This window comes from Peromyscus eremicus, chromosome 16_21 (genome assembly GCF_949786415.1).
Source record: "Peromyscus eremicus chromosome 16_21, PerEre_H2_v1, whole genome shotgun sequence".
Taxonomy (NCBI): domain Eukaryota; kingdom Metazoa; phylum Chordata; class Mammalia; order Rodentia; family Cricetidae; genus Peromyscus; species Peromyscus eremicus.
Window position 1 is genome coordinate 3,924,319 of NC_081432.1, and position 13,797 is coordinate 3,938,115.

General features: G+C 57.3%; 1 protein-coding gene across 2 annotated transcripts in view; it reads right to left on the bottom strand.

The window, feature by feature from the left end:
- Positions 1–13,797, bottom strand: part of Grm4 (glutamate metabotropic receptor 4) — an 81,992-nt gene that overhangs the window by 24,909 nt on the left and 43,286 nt on the right. Inside the window, exons 3-5 of one of the 2 annotated variants that reach the window (XM_059281990.1) lie at positions 4,510–4,645; positions 1,925–2,079; positions 54–194 (exon numbers count right to left, since the gene is read on the bottom strand). In XM_059281990.1, the coding sequence (XP_059137973.1) occupies positions 54–194; positions 1,925–2,079; positions 4,510–4,645 (432 nt within the window). The remainder of the gene's footprint in view (positions 1–53; positions 195–1,924; positions 2,080–4,509; positions 4,646–13,797) is intronic. The other variant, XM_059281991.1, reaches the window with a different exon arrangement.

Below are 13,797 nucleotides of genomic sequence, written 5' to 3' on the forward strand. Positions count from 1 at the left end.
CCCCACACCGCTGACACCCCCTTCCACAGGCCCCACCACAGGCGCATGCTCACTGGTGCACTTCTTGATGTGGCTTCCCTTCTTGAGCGCATGGCGGCTCAGCTTGCAGTGGAAGTTGTCCTCCCAGAACTCGGCAAACCAGATGTTGCGCCTGTTGTTGTCCAGCGTGCGGCTGGAGAAGTATCGGTCGAACCCTGGCAGGGAATGGGGGTGTCAGGGCCTCCTCCCTGCCCTCCCCACACACACCCAGACACGGAGAGAAGCGAGGCCAGGAAGGGAAAGGGGCGTCCTCTGACCTGGGGCCAGGCAGCTAAGAAAACACAAAACGCGGCATAGTTTTATGCCGTGCAAAGTGAAAAGAGCTTGGTCAGGTCCCAGCGGAGCGCACGTGATTTAGGGCCACAGCCTGCAAGGCAGAGATGCCCTCACGGGTCAGTCTGGGCACATGGAGGGAACCTGGTCAGAGAAGGCAGGGGGTCACTTAGAGCAAACAGCAAGACCAGGCCGTGCACTTGCCCCCTCGGTCTAGAACATTCCCTTTGCTGACAAACACCCCCTCCCCGTGCCCTCTGCAAGCTGCCCAGCTCCCTTCCTGCTCAGGCAGCCCTGCCTCAGGGCTGGTACTAGCAGGACAATGTCCTCTCCTCCTGCCCAGAGACCCTCTGAAGCTCACCCCATGGGGGGCCAAATGGAAGTTAAGGGACTGTCTAAGCTGTGGGGGACGGAGGGAGATGAATTCTGGACTATGGTGGGACTGAGTAACTCTTTGTTGTGTGGACTATTATGGGATGTTTAATGGCATCCCTAGCCTCCTCCCACTAGACTCCAGGGGCATCACCCACTTACTATGACAACCAATAGTATCTCCAGAGGAGAACCAGTGGCTGGTATAGTGACCACGCTTTAATCCCAGCACTTGGGAGGCAGAGGCAGGTGGATCTCTGCGAGTTCAAGGCCAGCCTGGTCTACAGAGCAAGTTTCAGAAGAGCCAGGGCTACACAGTGAGACCCTGTCTCGAAAACAAAAAACACATGAGAACCAGTGTCTTTAAAATGTCCCCAATGTTCCAGAGAGAAAGGGTACTTAAGTCTTGGGTTCAAATCCCAGCTCTGTGACTCCAGTCACAGAGCTGCTGGGAGGCTAAATGAGGACCCGGCAGGGGCCGACCTCTGCCACACCAGTCAGTCTGGGTGCTCACTGTAGCTCCGTGTGGCTGAGGTGCTGTGGAATTTTCCACTGCCTGTGCTGGCTGGGCCTCAAGGTGAAGAGAGGACACACTAAGTGACCTTCAGCAAGTGATGGAGAGTCGGATGAAGGGGCTGACTCCTGAGGTCTTTCCAGGCCTGTCAACCCAACGTGGGCTTTCCCTGAGTGGAACGAAGGCCCTGGGAGCCATCGTCCCATCGTGAGCCTGAGTGCTGCCAAGTCAGGCTATCACCAGGACGCTGACATCATGCCTCCCACCCGGCAAGACTCCAGCCAGAGAGGTCTATTCCTACCCAAGATGACTGTGGCCTTCGCCCCAGAGGAAGGGGTGTGGGCAAGGCAGAAAGGAAGGGAGGTGAGACAGAGCAGGGTGCCCAGACCTAGCCGTGGGCCCTGAGCTGGCCACACCAAAACATGCTGCCACGCATGGTTTCCCTGCCGAGCAGGGAAAGGGTCCCAAGTAGGAGAGGGGTGGGGCTGGACAGGTAGAAGACACTCTCATGACCGCATGCCTCTCATATCCCACAACCCAAAGCAGCTAAGACACCAGAGGGTCAGTGCCGGCTCTGCACGCAGTTCTGTCATGCTGGAGGCCTCTGCATGCAGGAGGTTATGGGCAAATGAAGAGGCAAGACAAGACAGGGAACAGCAGAGGGTGGAGGTGGACAGTACGCCATGAGGGTTGACGGGGGCCATGATCCCCGCCTGCCGGGCCTACCTCGGACAGACATCCTCTTGGGGAGGATGGTGACGGCACCCGCAGCCACCTCCTCCAGGCGCAGCACGGGAGCACTCTTGGAGCCCCAGCTGTCTGAGCCCATCCAGAAGAAGTGGCCCGTCTGGTTGGCCCTGCGTGCCGCCTCCAGAACCCTCCTGTGGGGACACAGCAGCCCAGCCCAGATATGTATGGCTACCCAGCACCCCCATCCTCCATGCCTATCTCCCAGAACCCATGGCTGCCCCTGCTCCCAGCCACAGAGGATACCCCATACACATCTGAGCCCCCCACAGCCTATGCCCATCCCCAGGCTATACCTGAGCCCCTCACCCCTGATTCACAGCCCACTGTTGCCTCTGCCAGGCCTCCTGTAGCTCCCCAACTCTTCGGCCTGTGCCTGCCTGCATGTCTACAGTGACCTTTCTCATCCAGGCCTACCTTTGTGGACCCACCTCTGGCCCTACAGAGATCATCCATGTCTCCCCAAATCCCTGTCTGCCCCACTTGGGTTCCAGATGATGTCTGCCAAACCCCTGTCCTCTCAGAGGCATGCTCTTCGGGCACCAGGCCACCCCACAGCAAGGCAATCTTTCACGTGGATGCCACAGGGCAGCCGCCCACCCACCCCCTCCTCAGCTGCTCCGGTGCAGGGTGGGGCCTCCAGTGCTCTTAGCCCTAATCCTCTCTTCCAGGCAGGGACCTTGATCAAAGGGCACAGGACAAGCCCATCACAGGGTGAGGGGACCACATGTCACGCCACTGATCTTGAACTGGATGGCCCTCAAGCCCAGCTCTTCAGAGGGGAGAAGAGATGGGTGGGAGTCCCTTGACCCTGCTCTCTTGGAGAGGAGCCAGAAACTCTCATGTGGGAGCCAAGGACCCCAGAGACTGTTCCTGTGCTTCCCTGGTGAGAAGTAGGGTGCAGGTCCAGGGTCTCAGGGGTGCTAGGCCTGGGCCGGCAGAAGTCTAGATGAGAGCAGGGAATGGACTACTAGAGAGAAAATATTCTCCCCAAGCCCCAGAACCTGCTGCCAAACCAGCCCATGGTCACCCTGGGTCCCTGCTCTCATCTCTCTGCCAACTCCTGGCCCCTTAGCAGGCCACCACCCACCTTGGGCCACCACTAATGGTAGATGGAACCGCAGTCACAATCCTGTTAATGCTTCCTGCATCTGAGAAGCCGAGGGGGGTAGAGCAATCATCCCCCACCCAACCCGCCACCTGCATTTATTTTTACCTCAGTCCACTTCTGAAAACACAGTGGATTTCCAGAAACAGCCTGCCTCCTGCCAGACTGCCCATGTGGCTCAACAGAGTCCCATCCAGCCCCTCCCCTAGGGACAAGACCTTCACCCTTCTTCCCAACGGGAGGCTTACCTGAACTAGGGTACCCTCGGAAGCAGGGGGCCCAAAGTGACATGCACAGCTGGATGTGGGTGTGGGACTGGTTTTAGGGGTGTGAGAGAGGAGCTGGGGGCAAAGGGGACGGCCCAGGGAAGCCTGCAGCCACTAAGCAACCATTTCCCTAGGGCATGAAGAGCTCTGGCGCCAATATCTGGGGGACCTGTGTGCCTTAAGGAGGTTCGTACTGTCTCTGTGCATCCTGGAGGGCATCCACTCGAGACCATGTCCGTGGGGAACCCCTGCCTGGGTGGGTCCTTTCTCCTCCACTCCTGCACTGTTCCTGGGGCTTCTGTGTTGCTAAAACTCGGGACTTGGGGTAAGGTGTGGGGAAGGGTTGGAAGAGGGAAGTCGGGCCAACATGGGCCTTAGAAGGTTCCAGGGAGAGGGTCACTGAGCCTGGGGCTCACTTTCCTCTGTGAGAGCAGGGCCCACCCCTCCCCCAGTCCTGCTCAGATGCAGGGTTCTCTCTCAAAGGTGAACCTCAGGAACCTGACTGGTTTCTAGAAGGTGGGCCAAGCGAGAAGCAAGAGCAAAGGAGGGATGCTGGGAAGGGTCTGCGGGGACAGTCCGTAGAGGGCCCTTGGGCTCGTGGCCTGTGACCCCTCTGCAGGATTGGAGGACACACAGAGGGACTGGCGGGGTCTCCGTAGTCCTTGTACTCAGAGACACCAGAGTCTGGGGTCTAGGAAGGAACCAGCCTACCACAATGAGAACATGTCCAAGCCCTGGGCCCCACGCTCACCAAAAGCAGAGGTAGGGGTTGAGCCATGGCCCACAGTTACCACTGAGCACCCACTTCATGCCAGGCCCTGTTCCACGGCTTTGAGCACCTTCCTACTCTTGGTCCCCAAACACTCCTGGACAGGAATGTTTGTTTGGGTTTGTTAAACAGCAAAGAGGCTCAGAGAATTGAGGGACATGGCTGAGGTCACCCCCCAGCAGGTGAACTAGGACTGTGCAGTGCGTGCCCAAGTCCATGAGGCGCGTCCCCCAACTGTCCTGCTTGCCATCCTTGGCTGGCAGAATGGATGTAGGAAACAGAGGGGAAGGAGCCCTGTCAGAGTAGCTGGGTCTAGCCTGGGAGTCCACCACTCTGATTCACCTGTTGCCCTTCCCCACCTCCCTGGAGGGAAGTCCTCCAGTGGGATGTGCCTGGGCTACTGTCTGCCAAGGCCACCTACCTGATGTCATCCTCATTGGCAAAGATGATGATGGCCCTGGCATTGGATGTTTCCAGTAGGCGTTTGATGATCTTGTCAAACTCCCCGGTCTTGGGCTCCCGAGGAATCTTCACCGACTGGGCAATACACACACCTCCTGTGGAGAGGCCCTGCCCATCAACCTAAGCAGTCACGCCTGAGCTCCCCAGTCCTCCAACACACCCCAGGAGACTGTGACCAGGGTCCCTCGCTTGACCCCCAGAGCCCCACGTCATGGTCACAAACACCAACCACAGCATGAATACAGACCCTGGATGTGACACTTAAGTACTCTGTGCCTCAGTTTCCCTGAGGGAGGCTAGCAAGAGCCATACTGCCTATTTGAAATCTTGGTTTTACCAGCTATTGCTAGGTAACCTCAAGGCAATGGCTCAACCTCTCTGTGTCTCAGACATCACATTTATAAAGTGAGATTAGAAGGCGACCTAGTTCATTGGCTTCTTGTGGAATCTGTGAGTCAGCGTGAGCAAACCCGCTGTCTGGTGCACAGCAAGTACCTGGAAGCACTGGCTATTTTTATCGGTTTCACCTGAGAAGGTTCTTTGAAGGATTAGATCTGAGAATAGCCACCCTGGTAACTGGTGTCCCCACACCCGTGTCCACACACGTCCTGTCCCTGTCCCAGAGACCCTGCACCCAAAAGGTCCTGGGGGTGGGCTGCATGTGCGGCTGCTGAGGTGGGCCAGGGTGAACATAGTGTCCCAGGATGCACCCCAGCTTTGCACCAGCGGACGTCCGCCAGGGAGCACCCTGAAGCCAGCCAGTTCCCAAGCCCCTCAGGGGAGCACAGGCAGACGGCCATGCCGTTCATAGAGTCACAGCCCACCTGCAGTCTCCCGAGGAGAGCAACTGAGGACCACCTGTGCTCACCACTGCATGGGGCGGCAAGGAAACTGGAGCCCAGACAGTCCGCCTGTCCCAGCCCTACCCTGCCAGGAGCGAGGAACTCTAGACCACAGCCCCTCGAGGCCCCTGGAGGAGCTGGGGAACCGTTAACGAAAAGCACATGGGGAAGAACCCAAGAAGCCAGCCCCTTGGTGGGACCTCTGCCCTAGGTGCCACTCAGAACAGTGTCCTCCCTGGGCCTGGCCCTAGCTCTTCAGTCGTGGCCAATCCCATACCTGCTAGCCTATGTCTGCCTGGGCTTCCACCTGGTCCATCTATACGGCTGCAACCCTCCCAGGCATGAGGTGCCTCTTCGTGGTTCTCACAGCATGTGGTGTGAGCACCCTTTCCAGCCCCTGGCCACAGAAAGAGCCAGGGAGTGGCCTGCTGCCCTCACTGGCTGGCAGCGTTCTAATGATGGCGGTACTCGGCTCCTGCCAACTGGCCATATGGTCTCTCTCCAGTTAGAAAATGGGCCAATGGCGACATGTCTTCTCCCCCATCTGGGGAGACAGATGGACAGGAGGAAGAGGCTAGTCCAGGCAGTGGGGCCGGGCCACCTGGCCCAAGGAGGAAGTGGGAAGTGGGGAGTTTATCTCCTACAGGGAGAAAGTGTGGGGTTAAGTCACACTCCTGGGCCAGCGCATGCTGTCCTGTCCTGTCCTGCCAGCTTCGTTCTGCTGAAAAGGAGGTTGAGGGGGCAGTGGCCCAGAGAGAGGGAACGTTAGTCACAGGAAACTGAGTGTGTGTGTGTGGTCTTGGAGGATGTGATATTTACGGAGCATCCCACATAAACTGATTGTGGCCTAACAAAGGCCACATGAAGTCACTCCTCTGAGGAGTCACACCACATTCCCAGTAGACAGATAGGGAAACTGAGGCTCTCAGAGATGGAGAGTTAGGTGAGGAGCTGAGGGTTAAAGCCAGGCCACCAGGCTGTGGGCCACCAGCTGTCCTGTCCTGTGTGTAGCAGGGAAGTTGGCTGTGGAGGTGGGAGTGCCTGGGCACAGGAGTGGGCATGCTGGCATGGACTTAGGTGAATGTTTACTGTGCCACTGCATCACAAGAAAGCAAGTGCCCAACAGTGTCATGACTTCACTGCCCACAGTCAACATGGCAGCTGGGGGAATGGGGACAGAGAGCTGCCTCACGGGGCCTGTCTTGGGGCACATGGCTCCAGGGGGTGGCAAAGCCCTGCACCCCTGCTTCACTTCTCTCCTGGTTCCCTGTCACAGCCAGAGAGAACTGGAGTGGCCCCTGCGGCCCAGCATCATTGAGGACCCACCCTGTGCTTGGCACTGGCTAGGTCTGGCCTCCAAGAGTCTGCACACTCAACCCTGGATAAATACTAATATCCCCATCTGGCAGACGTGGAAACTGAGGCTCGGAGCTGCAAACAGCCTAGCAAAGGTCATGGCAAGTGAGGCAGCAATCCTGCTCAGTGCCCAGAGCCTGCATCAGACCAAGGTCCTCTCTGCTGAAGCCCTCCTTATCCAGAAAGCCCTCCCCTCCACAGCTGCCTCTAGGGATGAGAGGCAAGGTTCCCACTGCCAAAGTCTCACCCATCTCTGTGGAAGGGGTGGAGATTACACACGTGTGTGCGCATAGTCAGGAGTATGCACACCAAAGAGTGTATATGTGCACAGTCACACGGCCTTTCCTCGGACACTCGCACATGTCACAGACCACGCTGCTACAGGGTACCCACGTCCAGCCCCTGTGCCCGTCACTTGGTACTCACTCCTCCGCTCCCTGGGGCACTGTCTTCCCTCCCCGCTCCATTGCCCGCGGGCTCCCAGTGGACTCCATCCAGAGCCACCGTCCACACTGCAGGAGAGAGCAATGGAAGCTGGCAGACAGACAGACAAACAAGAAACAGCCAAGCCCCAGCTCTAGGCAGACACGGGACCAGGAGGGCTGGAGGAATCTGGGGTTCCCATGCCCCCCAAAGCCCACCTGGGTCCCCTTTAGAGATCCCCAGGCCCTACCCAACCTCCTACCAGGAAACTGGCTGCCAGATCCCTGTTCAGAACCCAGCTGCCATGTGCCAGCTGCAGACCTGTGTCCTAGCCAAGTCAGCGCCTCTGTGTGCTGGCCAGAGGCAGATGCCACAGCCTCTCACCAAAGATATCTCTGATTACAATCAGCCCATGGGGCCTGAGACCCCAGTCCACACCTGGAGAACAGAGGGTCTGAGGCCAGAGAGGGACTTTGCCTTACTTGGAGACATGTAACAGCAGGGGCAAGCCTCCTCCACATGCTGTGCTGACCACTGCTTGGTGCTCTGAATGCCTGGGGCTGGGCTCTCACCTCCCACACCTGCTCAGGCTCCTCCCCACCTGCTCAGGCTCCTCCTCACCTGTTCAGGCTCCTCCCCACCTGCTCAGGCTCCTCCCTACCTGCTCAGACTCCTCCCCACCTGCTCAGATGCCTGCTCAGACTCCTCCCCACCTGTTCATACTCCTCCCTGCCTGCTCAGACTCCTCCCCACCTGCTCAGATGCCTGCTCAGACTCGTCCCCACCTGCTCAGGCTCCTCCTCGCCTGCTCAGACTCCTCCCTGCCTGCTCAGACTCCTCCCCACCTGCTCAGGCTCCTTCTCAGTTTCTCACAACCTGAATAGAGGCCCTGCAGACTCCTCCTCTCCTTCTCTTTTCCCTTTTTTGAAAAAATGCTTTTAAATGTAAAAACAGAAAAAAATAATGAAAAGACAAACCCTAGGAAGTCAAGTGGAAAAACCTATATTGCTGCAGAATATAGTAGACTGCAGAGGGGAGAGCAGGGGAGGGCAGGGGAGAGCAGGGGAGAGCAGGGGAGGGCAGGGGAGGGCAGGGAATGACAGGGAATGGCAGGGGAGGGGAAGGGAGAGCAGGGAGGGCCCCCAGGCCATGCTAGGCTCCCTGCAGGAAGCAGGGCAGGCAGGAGGCAGTGGGGATTCACACACACACATACACACACACATACACAGACAGACAGACAGACACATACACACACACACACACACACACAGACAGACACACACACACATACACAGACAGACACACACACACATACACACACACACATACACAGACACACACACATACACATACACAGACACACACAGACAGACACCAGACACACACACACACACACACACACACACACACACACACACATATGCGCACGCCCGTCACTTTCTCTTCCTCTCCTTCTTTCCTAAGTCAGGCTGTCAGCAATCCCAGCCTCAAACCCGCTCCCAGGAAGAGATGGAAACAGTTCCTTAGAGGGTGGGTGGCTGACAGGGTTCTGCCGTGGAGCGAGGCCGTGCCTAAGTGATGGGGCTCTGATAGAGTTCAGGCAGCAGAGCAGGGGTCCAGCACTGTCTGGGGTGGGGAGCACTTCCAACCCCCACCCCAGTGATCTCATCTTCCCTGAGGCTGCTCCACGGTGAGCTATGGGGAGGGAGGGAGAGCTGGACTTGGGTCCCCGCTGCACAGAGCTCCAGGCTGGCTCACCCTACTCACCCCTGCTGAGTCCACACTATGTACGTGTGCACACACCAACATGTGTGACATCTGTGTTGCTTGCTCGGGTTTGCAGCTGCTACCTCACTACAGGCCTCCCAGGTCCTGCCTCTCTGACTACCTCTGCCCTACAACAGGTCTTTGGGCAGGTGGCCCCCCTAGCCAGGAGCACCCCAAACCAATTGGCCACTATTCACCAGCCCTTCCCTCATCGGGTTCTTTATCCCCAGGGGCCCACTGGGGATAGGCAGCTGTCCATGTTTGCTAGAGGAACAAGGGACAGGGTCAAATGTGGTGCTATTGTGTTCCCCAAAATATTGTGTACCCTAATAAACTTATCTGGGGTCAGAGAACAGAACAGCCACTAGATATAGAGGCCAGAAAATGGTGTGGCACACACGCCTTTAATCCTGTCACTTGGGAGGCAGAGATCCATCCGGATCTCTGTGAGTTCAAAGCCACACTGGAAACAGCCAGGCATGGTGACACACGCCTTTAATCCCAGGAAGTGATGGCAGGAAGCAGAAAGGTATATAAGGCGTGAGGACCAGGAACTAGAGCTGGTTAAGCTTTCAGGCTTTTGAGCAGCAGTTCAGCTGAGATCCATTTGGATGAGGACAGAGAGGCTTCCAGTCTGAGGAAACAGAATCAGCTGAAGAACTGGCGAGGTGAGGTAGCTGTGGCTGGTTCTGCTGCTCTGATCTTCCAGCATTCACCCCAATACCCAGCTCCAGGTTTGTTTTTATTAATAAGACCTTTAAGATTCCTGCTACAGTCAAAGGGACACTGGTGAGCATGGGTGACAGAGGCTCTGGAGGACTCTCACCTGCCCATGCCCCTCTCAGGGGTATCTATGCCCACAGAGCCTGCAGTGATCTCCCCTCGGAGCTACCGCCTTACCTTACACAGGCCCTGGGCACCCTATGGTGTCTCATGTCCACTCATGAAGAGGACAGTCTGCCCCCATGAGTTCTGGACACACTTGTGGAGCACATGCCCGTGGACGGCTCTCAATCCTGCCTTCTGCTCTGTTCGCTTCCTCCGCCCAGCTCTACTCCCCTGCAGTAAACACTGGAGGGACAGGTACACGGAACACAAATGGGCAGCCGGTCAGCAGGCTGACAGTGTCACCTGCCTGTCCCAGAGCTCAGTGTGAGACAGCTGGGCCAGAGAGGGGCAGTGGCACCATCCTCCTCCTTGTCACAAATGACTCCAGCTCCTGGTGGGCAATGGGCCACCTGGGGAGAGACTCGTCGGGTCTCAGTGGACTCAGGTCTGTGCACAGGGAGAACACACTGCCTGTGTTCAGCGTTGATGCACAAGTCACCAGGCCTCTCTGACCTCCTGTAAAACAGGGACGGACATCATCTCCCCCTGGTGGGGCTAGTGGAGGTCACATCTGAGTGTTTGTGAAGGTCCACTACTGCCCACTGCAGCCGCCGCCCTGAGGTGCAGCACAGCCTAGTGTGGCAGGGCTGCTTGGGCAAAAGCTCAGATGGAACTCATCACTCAGTATGTCAGGACCCAAGAGTTCTGGGCTCAGTCTAAGCTATTCCTGAAACACCATGCTGGGCAGTCCCAGGGCCACAGCTCAGAAGCATGAGGGCTGTCCAGGGCAATGCCAGCATCCCCACTGGAGGTCGTTAGCACACACGCACTCAACACACTGCTCGTAGTCCTACACTCCAGGACCTCACAGAGACATACCCACAGCTCTCCCATCCCACAGAAGAGCCACCACCCCAAGGCCTACCCAGGCCCACACACCCTAAACAGCCACACCTTGCCCAGTCCACAGCTGTGCAAGCTCATGCAGGAACCACATGGAACCACAAGTGCAGGCACCACAGCCTCCACACACCACACAGCTGTGCACATCGCAAGGGACGGGGTGAGCCCACCACACACCACACAGCTGTGCACACCACAAGGGACGGGGTGAGCCCACCACACACCACATAGCTGTGCACACCACAAGGGATGGGGTGAGCCCACCACACAGCTGTGCACACCGCAAGGGACGGGGTGAGCCCACCACACACCACACAGCTGTGCACACCACAAGGGATGGGGTGAGCCCACCACACAGCTGTGCACACCGCAAGGGATGGGGTGAGACCACCACACACCACACAGCTGTGCACACCGCAAGGGATGGGGTGAGCCCACCAGGGCGCACAGTTTGCCTATAATGACTTCAAACGGGTGCCCAAGCACAGAGCCCTATTCTCATACATAGACAACACACAGACAATGAACTGTCACATACACCACACAGACACACATGTCCCCAGTCAGACAATAGACCTGCCAACCCTGGCCCCTCACAAGGCTCACAGCCCCTCCCCCACAGCTTCCCCAGGTCCCCCATGCTCACCATCCATGCACACTCCCTCAGGCCTGTCCCCTTCCTCGTGGGGGAGGTCTTCCTGAGTGCCTTGGTGGACCCCACACACTCCGGGGTCTGCTGGAAGCTGGGGGTCATGGCAGCTCTCTGGAACCTGCCCACACACTACAGGGAGCAAAGCTGGACTGCCGCACAGCGCTCCAGGGACTAAAGCAAAGCCCTCTTCGATGTCCCCTCTCTTGGCCCTGAGCCGTGTCCCTGTGGGGTTAGAGGTGCACGGGGAGGTAGAAAGGAACTCAGGCACTAGAGAGCAGCGGGCCACTGTGACACAGGAGGCCGAGTGGGCACAGACGGTCCTGGTCCCATCTCAGACATCCACTGCTTCCCACATCACTCAGCAGTAAGAACGTGACACATATCCACCCCGGACCAGGCCAAGAGCCCAGGATGAAGGAGGACACGTGGGCCACCGTGTAAACCCTACTGTCCCTGGCTAGCCTGCAGAAGGGCTCAGAGTTTCATTATTCATGGTGTTGGGCTCTTGGGAGGAAATCCATTGAATGATTGCCCTAATATCTTAACACAGATGCATTTAGGCAAAACACCTTCAGAGCAAGGAAGCAAGAAAAAATATAGAAAAGAAAAGTGCTGGAGACAGGTGCTGGGGACAGGACTAAGGGGACAGGATGCTGGCAGAAAATTAGTGGGGGCCTGTCCAACCTTCCACCCATATCCTGCTCAGTAGCGTGACTGTCCATTGACGGAGGAAACCCACCTGCTTCCCAGATTCGCTGCAGAGAGGGCTGGGATTCCCCCCAAGACCCTCACATGCTCATAGCTGCTGAGTGCAGTCCCAGGTCTACTGACCAGTTCACTGGTCTACCTATGGACAAGGGGGGGCTCTGTGGCTAAAAGGTCCCCCAGTCTAGCCAAGGCTGTCTCCATCAGCCACACCCACAGGTACCACACACAGAACAAGACCTCCACTCCTTTCTCATCTGCCTCTACCTCCAGAAACAGGCGGACAGAAGCTACACAAGAGTTCTCCAGCCCCTCCCACCCCCATCCCCGCTTTTTAAAGAGGACCACTTCGTCCAAGCCACGCACCCCCTGCCACCCCAAGTCTTTGCCACTGTGGTCCTGAAGCAAGCATCAACTGCCCCCTCCTGTCTGCCGAGCCCACGAAGCCTGTGGATCTGACCCCTCAAAAGCTTCCTAGCTCTTGGCAATGGCCCAGTCCTGCCCCTCTGCTCTCTCTAATGGCACTTGCCACCCACGCCTTGTGCTGAGTAATTTGTCTGCATCAGAGAGAGGGCCGAGCCTGGGAGCCAGGGTTCAAGTCCTAGGTGCCACTTCTTAGCTCTGTAACTTTGGACAAGGTGCTTAATTCTCTTTGGACTTTGTCCATCACAAAGTGTGAAGAATAGGGCATACAGGAGAGTGTGGTGGCACACACATCTATAATCCTAGCAATCAGGAGGTTGAGGCAGGAGGATTGCCTTGAATTCAAAGTCAACCAGGCCTGCATAGTGAAAAAAATAAACAGACAGACTGAGCAAGCAAGCATAGGTAAATGGCACAGGACGTTGCCTGTGCACAAACACAGCAAAAGTGCCCCATGTCCTGAGGTCGGCTTTCCTCCGTGAGAGTCCCTCAAGAGATACATCATCCTTCCTCTGACTCCCCGGGTCCCAGCAGACAGGGGAGCTCAATTAATAACAGTTCAATACAGCCAGGTGGTGGTGGCACAAGACTTTAGTCCCAGCACTCAGGAGGCAGAGGCAGGTGGATCTCTGAGTTTGAGGCCAGCCTGGACTACAGAGTGAGTTCCAGGACAGCCAGGGCTACACAGAGAAACCCAGTCTGAAAAAAAAAAAAATAGTAATAATAATCATTTCCAGTTGCTGTCTAGGAGATGGGAAGTCAGTAGGCTGGTATTGGAGATTCCTGTGTGGAGAGAGGCTCCAGGTGCCCCTGGCTAGCTCCACACCTTATAGGAGCACCATTCAGGCAGGAGAGAGCCACGGGGGGGGGGGGGGGGTGTTAGGGACGGCAGCAGTGAGCCTGTGGTCTGGCCAGAGTAGGGTGGGCCGCTGCAGACCGGGATGAAATATTTAGAAGCCCACATCCCCGGGAAGTGGAAACTGACAAGCAATGAAATGTTGAGATGTAATTACGCAGGCAGCCCAACCATGTCTCGCTGCAGGCAGGTTCTGCCCTGAACCTGTTACTCCAGCCACGGGTAAGGAAGTCCTCCAGGGCCCTCCCAGCCAGCCCTGCCCTCTCTGCAAGCCAGGCTAGGAGGATGGTGGCAGCTAAGCAGTAGAAGCCGGGCCTGGGCAGACCCTGCACCCCACTCAGCATTAGCTTCCTGGTGGAAAATGGAGCTGTTGACCCATGCCCCAGGAAGGGGACCATCAGCTGGCCTTGGTGGTGGCAATGAGGGTGACACAGGCCCGAAGCAGCAGACCCAGCTTGGGGGGAGGGGGAGCGGTGGTCCCAGGAGCCCCGG